We start from the raw sequence: 19,235 nt of genomic DNA, 5'->3' as shown, positions 1-19,235 counted from the left end.
ACATTAGCCAAACTTAATCAATTTTCTTATATATCCCCCCCAAATCTAATCTGTGCCAGAGATAACACAAATCTGGAGTAAAAACATTTGGAGTTGGTTACAAGTACTTACCAAGTATTAAATACTTCTCCTACCCTATTTCTATATTTCCTTAAAATTTTCTATTTCAAACACACACACAACCAGAGCTCATCTTTTTAGGTATCAAGTGGATTATTTTGTGCAAAGGAAGTTTTTAACAACAAATCTTCCCAATATGATAATTCAGTTTCAAAGAAAAATCTTCATCTTTATAGCCCCCGTTTTCAATTGATTAAACAGAAACCAACTATCCTATCTTATTACTAAATATAACAAATAAGCCCTAAACTGAGAAAATATCTTATTTTTGTTAAGTTTCAACAGAGTTCGGGCTACTCTCTTAGATGATTAACTACTGAAATTACTCTTTACAAATGTGAAACCAATTTTTTCCTTAGGGGAAGGAAAATGGGAAGAAAGCAAATGGAGAAGAGGCACACGATGGTGGGCAGGGTATATAAAGCTGTGCATTCAGTACGTGATTTTGGTCACTTTTTCACAACACGTTGGTTATTTTCTTGTATCTCTAACTATGCCTATAATAAAAGACAATGCTAAACCTATAAATCAAAGCAAGTTTGATATAACATTCATTTTCAAGTTTCATAAATATATGCATTTCTAATTATAAAGTCTCTACAATACCTTTGCACATTTTCATAGACTAACATAATACAAAAACTCATGGAAGTCTTCTGTTACGCTCTTAATTTTGCTTAGATCTGACATTATCTTCATAAATACTCAGTGAAGCCACAAACAAAAGTACTATAACTTTTGGAATCTATCCAAGTTTTAAAGAAAAAAAGATCAGCAGCAATTCCATAGACATAAGGGATATCAATCCCTTATTTTCTTTTGCTTTTTGTGTCAGTTGTTTGAAAAACACTAGAAGCTGACATAAGGTTTTCTATATATTGTCCAAGAACTTGGTTTTCTGATTTTAGCTTCAGATTTTCTTCCTTAACTGCATCTACTCTTGCAGAGAGATCTTCAAGGGTGTGTTGGAGTTCCAACACTTGATTAATAAGTCGTGTTTTCTCCTCCAGTTCTACCTGATTTTCAGCATCAACTGCATCCATGTCAGCATTCATCATCTTCGGTAACAAACTTTTGGGCCTTGGATACAAAATTCTTGATGAATGGTCTTTTGAGGCGCCGGCAGGGGGGAGGGATCGGAAGGACACATCAGGCCTGGACACTCGGACCAACTGGCTCTGATTTTTTAATTTAGATTTTAGTCTCTTGTTCTTGAGTCATGAATTCTTTATATATTCCAGAGACTAGACACTTATTATATACATGATGTTGCAAATATTTCCTCCCATTATTTAGGTTTTCTTTGTTTTTGTTTTTTTTTTACTTTTCTTGATAATGTCCTTTGATACATAAACGTTTTAAATTTTGATGAAGTCAATTTATTTTTATTTTATTTTATTTTGTTGCTCATGATTTTGGTGTCATATATAAAAATCCATTGCCAAATCCAAGGACATAAAAATTTAACCCTATGTTCTTTTCTAAGAGTTTTATAGTTTTAAGTTTTATATTTAGGTATCTGATTCATTTTGAGAGAATTTTATGTGTATCAGGCAAGGTAGGAATCTAACTTCATTCTTGTTTATCTTGGAAAGTCTTTATACCCCCTTCAGTTTGGGAGGAGAATTCTGATGGATATGGAAATCTTGGTTGACAGATTATTCTTTCAGCAATTTAAAACTGTTGTCCCCTTTTTTTCTGTCCTTCATGGTTTATGATGCAAAGTTGACTATTAATCTTATTGAGAATCACCTGTATGTGACAATCACTTCTCCCTTGATGATTTTAATATTCTCATTTTGTATTTGAGTTTTGACAATCTGATTTTAATGTGTCTGCATAAATTTTTTAGTTTAACTTTGCTAAAATTTGTTGAGATTCTTTGATGTGTATATTCATGTTTTTTAATCAAATATGGAGAGTTTTCAGCCGTTATTTCTTTGAGTATTATTTCTGCTAATTCCTCTCTCCCCCTCTATTTCTGAGACTCGCATTTTGTATATGTTAATGTGATTGATTATGTCCCACATGCCTCTTAGACAGGATAATTTCAATTGACCTATCTTCAAGCTTGCTGATTCTTTCTTCTGCTTGCTCAAATCTGCTATTAAAATGATCTAGTGAGTTTCTCATTTTAGTTATTTTAGTTTCCAGTTCGAGAATTTCTGTTTGGCTTCTTTAAAAAATAATTATAGTAAATTATATATAACATAAAATTTATTAGCTTAACCTTTTTTTTTTTTTTTTTTGCAGTACACGGGCCTCTCACTGTTGTGGCCTCTCCCGTTGTGGAGCACAGGCTCCGGACGTGCAGGCTCAGCGGCCATGGCTCACGGGCCCAGCTGCCTCACAGCATGTGGGATCTTCCCAGACTGAAGTACGAACCCGTGTCCCCTGCATCGGCAGGCAGACTCTCAACCACTGCTCCACCAGGGAAGCCCATCTTAACCATTTTTAAGTGTACAGTTCAGTGGTATTAAACTAATTCATAATGTTGTACAATCATCAACATCATCCATCTTTATAACTCTTTTCATCTTATAAAGCTGACATTCTATACCTATTAAAAAATAACTCCCTATGACCTCCTTCCCCCATTCCCCAGCAACCACCATTGTACTTCTGTCTCTAGGATTTTGACTACTCTAAGTACTTCACATAAGTGGAATCATAGAGTTGTCTATTTATGACTGGCTTATTTCACTTAGCATAATGTCATCAAGGTTCATTCATGTTGTAGCAAATGCCAGAATTTCCTTCCTTTGTAAGGCTGAATAATATTCCATTGTATGTGTCAGTGGAATTTGGGTTGCTTCCACATTTTGACTACTGTGAATAATGTTACTACAAACATATGTGTACATGAATCTTTTCAAGACTGCTTTTAATACTTTTGAGTATATGCCCAAAAAAGGAATTGCTACATTATATGGTAAACATATTTTCCATTTTTAGGAAGCTGTCATCTTGTTTGCTGCAGTGATTGTAACATTTAACATTCTTACCAACAGTGTCAAGGATTCCAATTTCTCTGTATATTTTCCAACACTTAATTTCTTTGTCTTTGCTTGTTTGACAGTAGCCATCCCAATGTGCATAAGGTACTATCATATTGTAGATTTGTTTAACATTTTTATTAGAGTGTAATTGCTTTACAATGGTGTGGTAGTTTCTGCTTTATTACAAAGTGAATCAGCTATACATATACATATATCCCCATATCTCCTCCCTCTTGAGTCTCCCTCCCACTCTCCCTATCTCACCCAACTATGTGTTCAAAAAGCACCAAGCTGATCTCCCTGTGCTATGCGGCTGCTTCCCACTAGCTATCTATTTTACATTTGGTATTATGTATAGTCCATGCCACTCTCTCACTTTGTCCCAGCTTACCCTTCACTCTCCCTGTGTCCTCAAGTCAATTATCAACATCTGTGTCATTATTCCTATCTTGCCCCTGGTTCTTCATAACCATATATATATTTTTTAGATTCCATATATATGTGTTAGCATATGGTATCTGTTTTTCTCTTTCTGACGTACTACACTCTGTATGACAGACTCTAGGTCCATCCACCTCACTACATATAACTTAATTTTGTTTCTTTTTATGGCTGAGTAATATTCCATTGCAAATATGCGCCACATCTTCTTTATCCATTCATCTGTTGATGGACACTTAGGTTAATTCCATGTCCTGGTTATTGTAAATAGTGCTGCAATGAATATTGTGGTACATGACTCTTTTTGAATTATGGTTTTCTCAGGGTATATGCCCAGTAGTGGAATTGCTGGGTCGTCTGGTAGTTCTATTTTTAGTTTTTTAAGGAACCTCCATACTGTTCTCCATAGTGGTTGTATCAATTTACATTCCCACCAACAATGCAAAAGTGTTCCCTTTTCTCCACAACCTCTCCAGCATTTATTGATTGTAGATTTTTTGATGATGGCTATTCTGAATGGTGTAAGGTGATACTTCATTATAGTTTTGATTTGCATTTTTCTAATGATACTGATGTTGAGCATTCTTTCATGTGTTTGTTGCCTGTCTGTATATCTTATTTAGAGAAACGTCTATTTAGGTTTTCTGCCCATTTTTGGATTGGGTTGTTTGTTTGGGTTTTTTTTGATATTGAGCTGCATGTCCTGCTTGTAAACTGTGGATATTAGTCCTTTGTCAGTTGCTTCATTTGTAAATATTTTCTCCTATTCTGAGGGTTGTCTTTTCATATTGTTTATGGTTTCCTTTGCTGTGCAAAAGCTTTAAAGTTTCATTAGACCCCATTTGTTTATTTTTGTTTTTATTTCCATTTCTCTAGGTGTTGGGTCAAACAGGATCTTGCTGTAATTTATGTCATAAAGCATTCTGCCTATGTATTCCTCTAAGAATTTTATAGTGTCTGGTCTCACATTTACGTCTTTAACCCATTTTGAGTTTATTTTTGTGTATGGTGTTAGGGAGTGTTCTAATTTCATTCTTTTACATGTAGCTGTCTAGTTTTCCCAGCACTACTTATTGAAGAGGCTGTCTTTTCTTCATTTTATATTCTTGCCTCCTTTATAAAAATAAGGTAACCATATGTGTGTGGGTTTATCTTTGGGCTTTCTATCCTGTTCCATTGACCCATATTTCTGTTTCTGTGCCAGTACCATACTGTGGTGATTACTGTAGATTTGTAGTATAGTTTGAAGTCAGGGAGCCCGGTTCCTCCAGCTCCGTTTTTCTTTCTCAAGATTGCTTTGGCTATTCGGGGCCTTTTTTGTTTCCATGTAAATTGTGAAATTTTTTGTTCTAGTTCTGTGAAAAATGCCATTGGTATTTAGATAGGGATTTCATTGAATTTATAGATTGCTTTGGGTAGTATAGTCATTTTCACAATGTTGATTCTTCCAGTCCAAAAATATGGCATCACTCGCCATCTGTTTCTATCATCTTTAATTTCTTTCATCAGTGTCTTATAGTTTTCTGCATACAGGTCTCTTGTCTCCTTAGGTAAGTTTTTTCCTCGGCATTTTATTCTTTTGGTTGCAATGGTAAATGGGAGTGTTTCCTTAATTTCTCTTAATTATTTTTTGTTGTTATAATATAGTAATATAAGAGATTTCTGTGCACTAATTTTGTAGCCTGCAAATTTACCAACTTCATTGATTAGCTCCAAGAGTTTTCTGGTGGCATCTTTACGCTTCTCTATGTATAATATCATGTCATCTGCAAACAGTTGACATCTTTACTTCTTCTTTGCTGATTCATATTCCTTTTATTTCTTTTTTTCTCTGATTGCTGTGGCTAAAACTTCCAATGCAATGTTGAATAATAGTGGTGATAGTGGGCAACATTGTCTTGTTCATTATCTTAGAGGAAATGTTTTTAGTGTTTCACTATTAGGAATGATGTTGGCTGTGAGTTTGTCATATATGGCCTTTGTTATGTTAAGGTAAGTTCCCTCTATGCCTACTTTCTGGAGGGTTTTTTTTTCATAGATTGGTGTTGAATTTTGTCAAAATCGTTTTCTGCATCTATTGAGATGATCATGTGGCTTTTCTCCTTCAGTTTGTTAATATGGTGTATCACATTGATTGATTTGCATGTGCTGAAGAATCCTTGCATTCCTTGAAAAACCTCACTTGATCATGGCGTATGAGCCTTTCAATGTGCTTTTGGATTCTGTTCACTAGTATTATGTTAGAATTTTTGCATCTATGTTCATCAGTCATATTGGCCTGTAGGTTTCTTTCTTTGTGACATCTTTGTCTGGTTTTGTTATCAGGGTGATGGTGGCCTCGTAGAATGAATTTGTGAGTGTTCCTCCCTCTGCCATATTTTGGAAGAGTTAGAGAAGGATAAGTGTTAGCTCTTCTCTAAATGTTTGATAGAATTTGCCTGTGAAGACATCTTGTCCTGAGCTTCTGTTTGTTGGAAGATTTTTAATCACAGTCTCAATTTCAGTGCTTGTGATTGGTCTGTTTATATTTTCTATTTCTTCCTGGCTCAGTCTCGTAAGGTTGTGGTTTGCTAAGAATGTGTCCATTTCTTCCAGGTTGTCCATTTTATTGGCATATAGTTACTTGTAGTAATCTCTTGTGATTGTTTGTATTTCTGCCGTGTCAGTTGTTACTTCTCCTTTTTCATTCCTAATTCTACTGATTTGAGTCTTCTCCCTTTTTTTTCTTAATGATTCTGGATAATGGTTTATCTTCCAAAATAACCAGCTTTTAGTTTTATTCATCTTTGCCATCGTTTCCTTCATTTCTTTTTCATTTATTTCTGATCTGATCTTTATGATTTCTTTCCTTCTGTTAATTTTTTTTCTTTTTCTTTCTCTAATTGCTTTAGGTATAAGCTTAGGTTGTTTATTTGAGATTTTTCTTGTTTCTTGAAGTAGGATTGTATTGCTATAAAATTCCTTCTTAGAACTTCTTGCATTGCAACCCACAGGTTTTGGGTGGTCATGTTTTCATGCTCAATTGTTTCCAGGTAGTTTTTGCTTTCCTTTTTGATTTCTTTAGTGATCTCTTGGTTATTTAGTAGTGTATTGTTTAGTCTTCATGTATTTATATTTTTTACATACTTTTTCCTGTAATTGATATCTAGTTTTATAGCATTGTGGTTGGAAAAGATACTTGATACTATTTCAATTTTCTTAAATTTAACAAGGCTTGATTTCTGACCCAAGTTATGATCTATCTTGGAGAATGTTCCATGAGCACTTGAGAAAAAATTTTATTCTGTTGTTCTCAGAAGGAATGTCCCATAAATATCAATTAAATCCATCTTGTTTAATATGTAATTTAAAGTTTGTGTTTCCTTATTCATTTTCATGTTGTATGATCTGTCCATTGGTGAAAGTGGGGTGTTAAAGCCCCCTACTATGATTGTGTTACTGTCAATTTCCCCTTTTATGGCTGTTAGCATTTGCCTTATATATTGAGGGGTGCTCCTATGTTGGGTGCATAAACATTTACAATTGTCATATCTTCTTCTTGGATTGATCCCTTGATCATTATGTAGTGTCTTTCTTTGTATCTTGTAGTAGTCTTGATTTTAAAGTCCATTTTGTCTGGTATGAGAATTGCTACTCTAGTTTTCTTTTGATTTCCGTTTGCATGGAATATCTTTTTCCATCCCCTCACTTTCAGTCGTATGTGTCCCTAGGTCTGAAGTGGGTCTCTTGTGTACAGCATATATATGGTTCATGTTTTTGTATCCATTCAGCCAGTCTATGTCTTTTGGTTGGAGCATTTAATCCATTTACTTTAATTTATTGATTAATTATTAATTATTATTAATCAATTAATTATTAATTATCCATATGTATGTTCCTATTACCATTTTCTTAATTATTTTGGGTTAGTTATTGTAGAACTTTTCCTTCTCTTGTGTTTCCTTTCTAGAGAAGTTCCTTTAGAATGTTGTAATGATGGTTTAGTGGTCCTGTATTTTCTTAGCTATTGCTTGTCTGTAAAAGTTTTAATTTCTCCATCAAATCTGAATGAGAACCTTGCTGGGTAGAGTAATCTTGTTTGTAGGTTTTTCCCCCTCATCACTTTAAATATGTCCTGCCACTCCCTTCTGGCTTTCAGAGTTTCTGCTGAAAGATCAGCTGTTAACCTTATGGGGGTTCCTTTGTATGTTATTTGTCATTTTTGCCTTACTGCTTTTAATATGTTTTCTTTGTGTTTATTTTTTAATGGTTTGATTAATATGCATCTTGGCGTGTTTCTCCATGGGTTTATCCTGTATGTGACTCTCTGTGCTTCCTGAACTTAATTAATTATTTCATTTCCCATATTAGGGAAGTTTTCAACTATAATCTTTTCAAATATTTTCTCAGTCCCTTTCTTTTTCTCTTCTTCTTCTGGGACCCCTATAATTCGCATGTTGGTGTGTTTAATGTTGTCTCAGAAGTCTCTGAGACTGTCCTCAATTCTTTTTTTTTTTTTCTTTATTCTGCTCTGCACTATTTATTTCCACTCTTTTACCTTCCAGGTCACTTATTCGTTTTTATACCTCCATTATTCTGCCATTGATCCCTTGTAGAGAAATTTTAATTTCATTTATTGGGTTGTTCATCGTTGTTTGTTTGCTCTTTAGTTCTTCTATGTCCTTGATAAACGTTTCTTGTATTTTCTCCATTCTATTTCCAAGATTTTGTCCAAGATTTTGGATCATCTTTACTATCATTATTCTGAATTCTTTTTCAGGTAGACTGCCTATTTCCTCTTCATTTGTTAGGTCAGGTGGGTTTTTACCTTGCACCTTCATCTGCTGTGTGTTTTTCTGTCTTTTCATTTTGCTTATCTTACTGTGTTTAGGGTCTCCTTTCTGCAGACTGCAGGTTTGTAGTTCCCATTGTTTTTGGTGTCTGCCCCCATGAATAAGGTTTGTTCAGTGGGTTGTGTGCGCTTCCTTTAGGAGGGGACTTGTGCCTGTGTTCTGGAGAATGAGGCAGGATCTTGTCTTTCTGGTGGCAGGTCCGCGTCTGATAGTGTGTTTTGAGGTGTCTGTGACCTTATTTTTATTTTAGTCAACATCTCTGCTAAGGTCTGGTGTTGTGTTCCTGTCTTGCTAGTTGTTTGGCATAGAGTGTCCATTGTTCTAGCTTGCTGGTTTTTGAGTAGAGCTGGGTCTTAGTGTTGAGATGGAAATCTCTGCTAGAGCTTTCACCATGTAATATTATGTGGAGCTGGGAGGTCTCTGGTGGACCAGTGTCCTGAACTTGGCTCTCCCATCACAGGGGCACTGGCCTGACACCCGGCCAGCACACCAAGACCCTGTCAGCCACATGGCTCAGAAGAAAAGGGAGAAAAAGAGAAAGAAAGAGAGAGAGAGAAAAGGAAAGAAAGAAAGAAAAAAAAGAAAGAAAGAAAATAAAGTTATTAAAGTAAAAAATAAATATTAAAAATAAAAAATGAAAGAAAGAAAGGAGCCACCAAACAAGAGAACAAATCCTCCAATGATAACAAACACTAAAAACTATGCTAAAAAAAAAAAAGGGGACAGACAGAACCCTAGGACAAATGGTAAAAGCAAAGCTATACATACAAAATTACACAAAGAAGCATTCACATATATACGCACAAAAAGAGAAAAACGAAAAAAAAATATATATATATATATATCATTGCTCCCAAAGTCCACTGCCTCAACTTTGGGATGATTCGTTGTCTATTCAGGTATTCCACAGATACAGGTACATCAAGTTGATTGTGGAGATTTAATTTGCTACTCCTGAGTCTGCTGGGAGAGATTTCCCATTCTCTTATTTTTTGCACATCTCCTGGGGTTCAGCTTTGGATTTGCCCCCACCTCTGCATGTAGGTTGCCTGAGGGTGTCTGTTGTTCGCTCAGACAGGATGGGGTTAAAGTAGCATATGATTAGGGGGTTCTGACTCACTCAGGGTGGGGGGAGTGAGGGATACAGAATGTGGGACAAGCCAGCAGGAGCACAGGCTGCAGTGACATTGCAACAGCCTGAGGCATGCCTTGTGTACTCCTGGGCATGTTGTTCCTGAATCACAGGACTGACAGTGGCAGGCTGCACCGACTTCCTGGAGGGGAGGTGTGGATAGTGACCTGTGCTTGTGCACAGGCTTCTTGGTGGCTGCAGCAGCAGCTTTAGCGTTTCTTGCCAGTCTCTGGTGTCTGCACTGATAGCCATGGCTCGCACCCGTCTCTGGAGCTTGTTTAGGCCGTGCTCTGAATCCCCTCTCTTTGTGCACCCCAAAACAATGGTCTCTTGCCTCTTAGGCAGGTACAAACTTTTTGCTGGACTCCCTTCTGTGTAGCTGTGGCACACTAGCCCCCTCGGGCTGTGTTCACGCAGCCAACCCCAGTTCTCTTCCTGGGATCTGACCTCTGAAGCCTGAGCCTCAGCTTCCAGCCCCCACACATCCCTGCCGGCGGGTGAGCAGACAAGCCTCTGGAGCTAGTGAGTACTGATTTTCACTGATCCTCTGTGCAGAAATCTTGCTGCTTTACCCTCTGCACCCCTGTTGCTGCACTCTTCTCCGTGGCTATGAAGCTTCCCCAGCACAACCACCCTCTCCATCAGTGAAGAGGCTTCCTAGTGTGTGGAAACTTTTCCCCCTTCACAGCTCCCTTCAGTGGTGCAGGTCCTGTTCCTATTCTATTGTCTCTGTTTTTTCTTTTTTCTTTTGCCCTACCCAGGTATGTGGGGAGTTTCTTGCCTTTTGGGAAGTCTGAGGTCTTCTGCCAGCATTCAGTAGGTGTTCTGTAGGAGTTGTTCCACATGTAGATGTATTTCTGATGTATTTGTGGGGAAAGATGGTCTCCACATCTCACTCCTCCACCATCTTGAAGGTCTCCCCCACACTGTAGTTTTGACTTGCATTTCCTTAGTGATGTTGAGCAACATTTTATGTGCTTATTGGCCATTTTCATATGTCTTTGGAGAAAAGTCTATTCAAATCTTTAGCTGATTTTTTGATTGAGCAGTTCATTTTACTGTTGTTGACTTTTAGGAATTCTCTATACATTCTGAATATTAATCCCTTTACAGATAGATGATTCGCAAATATTTTATCCCATTCTGTGCATTGCCTTTTTACTCAATTGATATTGTCTTTTGATGCACAAAATTCTAAATTTCCATAAAGTGCAATTTGTCTATTTTGTGTTTTGTTGTCTCTCCCTTTGGTGCCATATCCAAGAAATCATTGTCAGCTCTAAAGTTGTGAAGATTTTACCCTATGTTTTCTTCTAGGACTTTTATAGTTTTAGTTCTTACTTTTAGGTCTTTGAAACATTAAAAAATAATCTTGTATATGGTGTTAGGTGAAGTTCCAACTTCACTTTTTTTTTTTCTTTTGGGTGTACAGTTTTCCTTGTACCACTACTTGAGAAGACTATCCTTTCCCACATTGAATGGTCTTGATGCCCTTGTAAAATATCATTTGACTATATAGGCATGAGTTTATTTCAGGCTCTTTATTCTTTTTAACTTTTCTGTATGTCTGTCTTTATTCCAGTACAACACTGTTTTAATTGTTTTAGCTTTGTATTAAGTTTTCAAATCAGGAAGTATGAGTTCTCCAGCTTTGTTCTTCCTTTTCAAAGTTGTTTTGGCTGTTCAGGTTCTTTTGAGGTTGCATATGGATTTTAGGATGGGTTTTTATATTTCTGAAAAAAGAAAAAAAAAGTCATTGGAATTTTGATAAGGATTACATAGATTTTGTAAATTTTATTGGGTATTATTGACATCTTAACAATATTAAGTCTTCCAATTCATGAATATGGGATGTATTCCATTTATTTATGCCTTCTTCAATTTCTTTCAGCAAAGTTTTGTAGTATTCATTGTACACGTATTTCACTTTCTTGGTTAAGTTAATCCTAAGTGTTTCATTATTTTTGGTGCTATTATAAATTAATAATTTTCATAATTTCCTTTTCATATTGTTCACTGTTATTGTATAGCTAGAATTTTGTGTGTGAGTGTGTGTGTATATGTTGACTTTGTACTCTGCTACTTTGTTGAATTTATTTATTACTTCTAACAGGGTTTTTTTGGTGGAATCTTTAGGGTATTCTAGATATGAGATCATACAATCTGCGAATAGAGATAATATTACTTATTTTCCAATTTGGATGTTTTTTATTTCTTTTGTTGCCTAACTGGTCTGGCTAGAACTTCCAGTACTATGTTAAATAAGAGTGGTGAAAGTGAGCATCCTTGCCTGCTTCTTCATGATAGAGGAAAAGTCTTTCACTATTGAGTTTGATGTTCACCATGAGTTTTTTATACATGGATTTTATTATGTTGAGATAATTTCTTCTATTTCTAGTTTGTTGAGTATTTTTATCATGAAATAGTTTTGAATTTTGTCAAATGCTTTTTCTGCACTAATTGAGGTAATTTTGGTTTTTTTCCCCTTCCATCTGTTAATACAGTGTATTATATTGATTGATTTTTGTATGTTGAACCATCCTTGCATTCCAGGAATAAATGTCATTTGGTTTTGGTGTATAATCCTTTTAATATGGTTCTGAATTTGGTTTTCTAGTATTTAGTTGAGAATTTTTTCATCCATATTCATGAGAGATATTAGCCTATGGTTTTATTTCCTAGTACTGTCTTCATCTTGCTTGGGTATCAGGGTAACACTGGCCTCATAGAATTAATTAAGAATAATTGTCTTCTTTTCAACTCTTTGGGAAAGTTTGAGAAGGATTGATGTAGTTATTTTTTAAATGTTTGGTAGAATTCCTCAGTGAAGCCATCAAGTCTTGGGCTTTTTTAGTTGTTGTTGTTAGAAGATTTTTGCTTACAGATTCAATCTCATTACTAGTTATATGTCCTTTCAGATTATCTATTTCTTTGTGATTTTATCTTTGTTGGTTTTGCTGTTCTAGGAATCTGTCCATTTCATTTAGGTTATACAAGTATTTGATGTATAATTATTCATAATACTGTCTTATAATCCTTTTTATTTTTGTAGAATTGGTAGTACTGTGCAAACTTTTGTTTTTGATTTTAGTAATTTGAGTCTTCCCTCTTTTTTCTTAGTTTCTAACTAAAGGTTTAACAATTTTGTTAATTTTTTCAAAGAACAAACTTTGGTTTTATTATTTTCTCTATTATTTTCCTATTCTTTATTTCATTCATCTCTGATGTAATCATATGTCCTTCCTTCTCAATTTGGCTTTTGTTTGTTCTTTTTACTGGTGCTTTAAGTTGTAAAGTTAGATTATTGATTTGAGACCTTTCTCATTTTATTATGTAAGCATTTATAGTTATAAATTTCCTCCTTGACACCGCATTTGCTGCATCTCACAGTTTTGGTATGTTGTATTTTCATTTTCATTCATTTCTAAGTATTCTCTAATTTTCCTTGTGATTTATTCTTTGATCTATTGATTGTTTAAAAGCGTGTTTTTAATCTCCAAAATTTTGTGAATTTTCCAGTTCTTGTTGAATTTTTTTTTTAGATTTATTTCATTTCTAAATTTATTTTATTTATTTTTGGCTGTGTTGGGTCTTAGTTCCGGCATGTGGAGTCTTCGTTGAGGCACATGGGATCTCTTGTTGTGGTGTGCAGGCTCTTTGTTGCAGCATGCGGGCTTCTCTCTAGCTGTGGCATGCAAGTTTTCTCTCTCTATTTGTGGCACACAGGCTCTAGGGTGCATAGACTCTGTAGTTGTGGCATGCGAGTTCCAGAGCACGTGGGCTCTGTAGTTTGTGGCACACAGGCTCTCTAGTTGAGATGCATAAGCTCAGTAGCTGTAGCACGCAGGCTTAGTTGCCCTGTGGCATGTGGGAACTTAGTTCCCCGAGCAGTGATCAAACCCACATCCCCTGCATTGTAAGGCGGCATTCTTTACCACTGGACCATCAGGGAAGTCCCTCTTATTGATTTCTAACTTTCACCTGTTATGGTCAAAGAAGATACTTTGTAGAGTATCTATATTTTTAAATCTATGGAGACTTAATTTATGGCCTAACATATGGTCTATCCTGGAAAATGTCCCTGCACTTGAAGAGAATGTGCATGCTATTGTTTTGGGTTAGAGTGTTCTGTATATGTCTTTTAAAATAATAGGTTGATTGTGTTGTTTAAATTCTTAAATTAAGATGGTTGACTTAAAGTCTTTGCCTGCAGTTTCTGGAAATTTCTTCTGGGAATGAGCAGTACTTTCTTGTTTCTTTTCATTCTTTCTAATTTTTTGTAAAATATTAGACATTTAAGTTATATAATGTGATAACTCTTGGAGTGAAATTTCCCCCATCTTCAGACTTTGTGTTTTGTTGTTGTTGTTGTTTGTTTGTTTGTTTGCTGTGTTTTTTAGCTGTTTATTTGGCAACTTTTCTACAATATTTTTGTAAGGTCTGTATTCACACAGTCTCACTTCAGCACTGGGTCCTCTCAGGTGTTTTATGAGCATGTGTCCTTCCCTGGGGTGCCCATGGCTCTCTAAAGTCTCCAGTACACAAAAGCCCTTTTGAATTCCAAAAACTACAATAATAAAAAAAAAAGGAAAAAAGAAAAAAACCTTCTCTCATCAACTTTTATTCCAGTATTTAGATATTTTACTGAATACCATAACTGTAATCTTTAACCACAGACCACATCAAGTTGTTCAATTGCCTTACATTTTTTTTAAATGCCTACAACTTTTCATACTGTGTGAGTTCTATTTTAGGCAAAATGAAATTAAGAAATTACATCAGTCTTCATGTAGCCCCATACATGTTAGAACAGATAAGCATGATTGTTTGAGAATAAGGTCTATTCTGCTCCCTATGGAACCAGAGACGAGGGTTCCATACTGAGATGTAGGCTGCCATCTTCAAGATCATCGTTAAGCCAGGGAGGGTGTGGGGCAAATGCAAGCAAAAACACCACGGAGTTTTCTACTTTTCTAAATTATCATTTTCTTCATTCAGTGTTGACTTGGTTGTTGTAATCCTTTGACTATTTTCTAACATTCTGACAAAATTGATTCTAACAGTTTTTGCTTCATTTTTCAATGTTCCTATGGATGAATTCTTGGAGCTATGTACTCTGCCATTTGTGCTAGTGGTCTCTTCTAAAATACTCTTTTTAATAACTGTAATTATCTACTGCTTGTAGAATATTTGAAATATAATGTGGGTCATAGGTGGCTATGTTTCCCTTTTAGGTAGTATCTAGTTTTCTGAGAATAGCGTAGGGAAGCTGTTGTAATATATCTGGATTGAAATGTTTACTCTCCCACTTCTGCTTATGGGATAAGTGATATTAAAAGTCTTTAGACCATAGTGGAAGAAGGGGATGGTCATTTGTACTTAATATTGTTTTCAGTATTAGATTTAAAATGTGTGTAAAGTGCTTAGTACTGTCTTAGCCCATTGTGTTTTTTAAATGGTATAGAAAGTAATTGCTTCAACTCTTCTTTGTTTATAGCTGTGATTGTTTCCTTAGCATAAATTTCTGGAAGAAAAATTGTTGAAATAAATGGCATGTTCATTGTTTAGAATTAGAATTTATATCAACAAATTGTCATTTGTAAAGTGTTGTGCCAAATTGTCCTTTGTAAAGTGTTGTGCCACTTTACTCATCTTTTGTTAAAAAGTTGCATTTTCTGCTCTTAAACAGACTGACTTTGTTGTACTCCCACTTGAGGGAGGAAATAAAGATAACAATTTTCAAATATTCTTCCTGTATTCAGTCACAATTACAGTGTCATTTTGGACTACTTCTCCACTACTTCTGCTTGGTTAATAGTGATAGTTCAGTTTTGTTCAGTTATTTCTATCAAACTGCAGTAAGATATTAACACATGGATATGTGGGAAAAGAGCCTTTCCAGACCCTCATAGACATCATCCCAGGGCAAGCTGAAGGCTGTCTAATTCCATGACTTTAAGACCTACATATATCTGGCACATAAGCATGTCCAGACAGTCATTAGATATCCCTAGGGGTGACCATATAATTGACCATCAGTCTGAGACACTTATTTTTTCCCTAACATTTCATTATAAATTTACTTTAACATACAACCACAAGACACTTTTGACAGTAAAAGGAGATTGTCCCTGGTAAACTGGGACACATGGTCATGCTACACACAAACTATTAGCTGATTATCAGTTTACTTGGTCTAGTGCCATCAATCAATCAATCAAGAGTCTGGCATTTGGTTGGTAGTAAGTCTAGTAAGTCTTGATTTTCTTTCTTTTTTTTTGGAGGGAGGGATATGTATTTTCAAAGCTATTTTTATTGAGAGATGATGTGAGACTGCATGATGCTTTCAACTGTAATTCATTCCTCTTCTGACTTATAGGTCAATGTGGTAAGTTGTGTTATGGCTCAACATACTTGTTGCCCCTTCTTGAGCATTCCTTTTTGTGGTGACCCTACCTTTGGAGTATAATTCTTAATTTGTTGGCCTCAAACACATAACTTACTTTGACCAATCAATTACCACTGAGATTTAAGAGAAAATGCCAATGCTTATTTCCCACAAATTATTTCTACATTAGTTCCCACTTACATTTTCTACATGAGATTGCTAATGTCTTACATAAGGGCTCTACTGTAAGCCTGAATACTGGAGTAAAATAACATGAAAAAGAATCAGAGCCAACTCATGATTGACACGTAATTTCAGAGAGAAACACATTGTGAGTCACTGAGATTTTTAGGTTGTTTGTTATAATTTCATAATTTAGCCTAAACTTGTATAGTCAATCTATTCAGGGAATGGTTTATTTCAGGCTAGGAGAATAAAAAAGAGTTTGAATATTATTCTTTATTTGACAGTTTATTCACTTACTTAGCCTTGTCTCCTTCTCACCTAATACCTCATTACTCTTGACCAGATCTATTTCAATTATGTATTTTCATTCTTTTTTTTAAACATCTTTATTGGAGTATAATTGCTTTACAATGGTGTGTTAGTTTCTGCTTTATACAAAGTGAATCAGTTATACATATACATATGTTCCCATATCTCTTCTCTCTTACGTCTCCCTCCCTCCCACCCTCCCTATCCCACCCTTCTAGGTGGTCACAAACCACCAAGCTGATCTCCCTGTGCTATGTGGCTGCTTCCCACTAACTATCTATTTTACGTTTGGTAGTGTATATATGTCCATGCCACTCTCTCACTTTGTTACAGCTTACCCTTCCCCCTCCCCATATCCTCAAGTCCATTCTCTAGTAGGTCTGTGTCTTTATCTCCGTTTTACCCCCAGGTTCTTCATGACTTTTTTTTCCCTTAGATTCCATATATATATATATATATATATATATATATATATATATATATATATATATATATGTTAACATATGGTATTTGTTTTTCTCTTTCTGACTTACTTCGCTCTGTATGACAGACTATGTCCATCCACCTCACTACAAATAACTCAATTTTGTTTCCTTTTATGGCTGAGTAATATTCCGTTGTATATATGTGCCACATCTTCTTTATCCATTCATCTGTTGATGGACACTTAGGTTGCTTCCAGGTCCTGGCTATAGTAAATAGAGCTGCAGTACAGTGAAGGATATAATGTCCTGCCTATAAATGGTATATAGCTCTAAACTGGCTACAATTCATAAAGACTGGCTCCCTGTCTGGACTTCATTATCTATACATGAGAAAACTTGGACAAAGATGTCTTGACTTCCCTGGGAGACCATAATGATCATTTCCAAGGACTTCATTTATATCAGGGGTTTCAGTTCAGCCCAGATGCCCAGAATAGGTGTTTCGAAGGAAATTTTTATTCTAGATTTTCTAAATTTGAGGCACTAAAGAATAAATTTCTCAAAGTTAAAATTGTAAAAGTGAATATATTATGAGATAAAATCATGTAGAATAAATACCTTGAATATGTTCTTGAAATTTGGAGGCAAAAGGGCAGGACATCTTTTTCAAAATATAATCCTCAGCTGCTTACATTTACTTAAAATATTATCCAGAGACGAAATTTATCCAGAGTTTATCTTCATAGACATGTATTATACTTGTAACCTATGGGATTGGACATCTCTACCTTGTCACCTGTCCTATAGGCATTCCCATATAAAGTGAATAAACCAGCCCTACAAAAGCCAAAGCCAATTGGTTTGAGTGTTTTAAGCACTGAATACAGGATAAATCCCACAAAATGAATTAAGTGACTTCAGAAAGGGATTTTTTTTTTAATCTTAAATTACCCTTTCCACAACTTACAAGGTAATGCCTGGAAACAGTCCAGTGGGAATTTTGATGAAGTTTTATGGAAAGGACACTAGGTTGAAAATTAGATCAACTAAGTTATAATCCTGAGTCTATCCCACTTAACTTTGTTGGATTTTAGTTTTATTCTTTGTAAAATGAAGTTGCTTGACTAAATTTTTTCATGTTGGCCTATATAACAAATTCCATATAGGACTCAGGGCACATTGAACTCCTTTTCTCACTGAAAACTCCAATGTTTAGTTGAATTTTTAAATTAGTGTAAGTTTTGAATGAGAAAGACTTAAGTGGTCACCTAATTTAACATACTAAGTTTATAAACGAGGTCTTGCCTTGGCCCAAGGGACTGTAAATTTGATAGCAGAGGAAGCAGCCCTAGGCTAGAGAAGGCTTTCTACCACCACTGCTGCACCTCTGTTCTTACTAGTTTACTTCTAATAGACTTGGAACACTATTATTTATCTTTCTACTTTCTTGTCCCTGGCTGCCTGATCAGGCTTCTTTCATGAAATATAATGTCTTTCTGGAAGAAGAACGCGTGTAAGGAAGACTTGTGAAACAACTACAGACACTGGCAACATCAACTCTACTGGCAGCCGAGGAGAAAGTGGGGGCTGGGGAGCCTGTCTGTGTTCGCAGTTCTAGTGAATAATACTAAGCATATACAAGCTGTTCACTGTTCTCTTATCACTTAGAGGAGGACTGGTGGATTCAAGTAAACTCAAGCTGTCTCTTTCAGGTAGAGAGAGAGAATATTTATATAACAAAGAGAAGTGCTGGGTGTGTTTCTCTAGGTTTGTAGTATGAGGTAGGGGCCCCTCCAAATGTATCTCTTTGGGCTAAACTTCTGGAAAATTGGAGTGGATATGAGACCAAACTTGCTTGTATGTTTAGTGCTTAGAGATTTTATTTTATATCCCTCTAATACAGTAATGAAGGAGGATACAATTTATGAAAGACAAGGAGAGAGAGAAAGAATATGATTAAATACAACGTTTTCTTGAGCTCAATTTGATGGTAAAAATCTACAAGACCTGCTTTGAAAGACAGTCCTATTACTGACAACAAATCGTTTGTCAGCCAGGCATTTCTGTTATTAATGATTTGTCAAGCAAGTATCTCTGAATTCTTTTAGAAGAGAGTAGGCAGAGGCAAATCTTTCCTTCTCATCAGAGCTCTTTTATTGGAGACCTAAGATTTATATATCTTGAAGAACATCAGCTGTGGAATTTTCATGAAAATAGCTTTAGCTTTGACTTTAATAAAACATTTCTAACAGTAACCAATAAAGATAAGATTATATATGAATTCTTTCTAACCTAATGGATTTCTTATAATATAGATCATTTAATATTTTTATGAATAGCTAAGTAATTTCACTGGGGGAAATTTAAATATATTATTTAATTCAACAGCATTTGCTGAGCACC

The 19,235-nt window shown here is 35.4% G+C and overlaps 1 protein-coding gene across 1 annotated transcript in view; it reads right to left on the bottom strand.

The window, feature by feature from the left end:
• Window positions 1–723: 723 nt before the first annotated feature.
• LOC132501442 (short coiled-coil protein-like) overlaps window positions 724–19,235 on the bottom strand; it is a 94,298-nt gene continuing 75,786 nt past the window's right edge. Inside the window, exon 2 of the mRNA XM_060117003.1 lies at window positions 724–1,298. Coding sequence (XP_059972986.1) covers window positions 930–1,298 — 369 coding nt within the window. The 3' untranslated portion in view covers window positions 724–929. The remainder of the gene's footprint in view (window positions 1,299–19,235) is intronic.

Source organism: Mesoplodon densirostris, chromosome 14, assembly GCF_025265405.1.
Source record: "Mesoplodon densirostris isolate mMesDen1 chromosome 14, mMesDen1 primary haplotype, whole genome shotgun sequence".
Taxonomy (NCBI): Eukaryota; Metazoa; Chordata; class Mammalia; order Artiodactyla; family Ziphiidae; genus Mesoplodon; species Mesoplodon densirostris.
The sequence above is the reverse complement of the archived record's forward strand: the minus strand, read 5'-3'. Positions and strand labels throughout refer to the sequence as shown.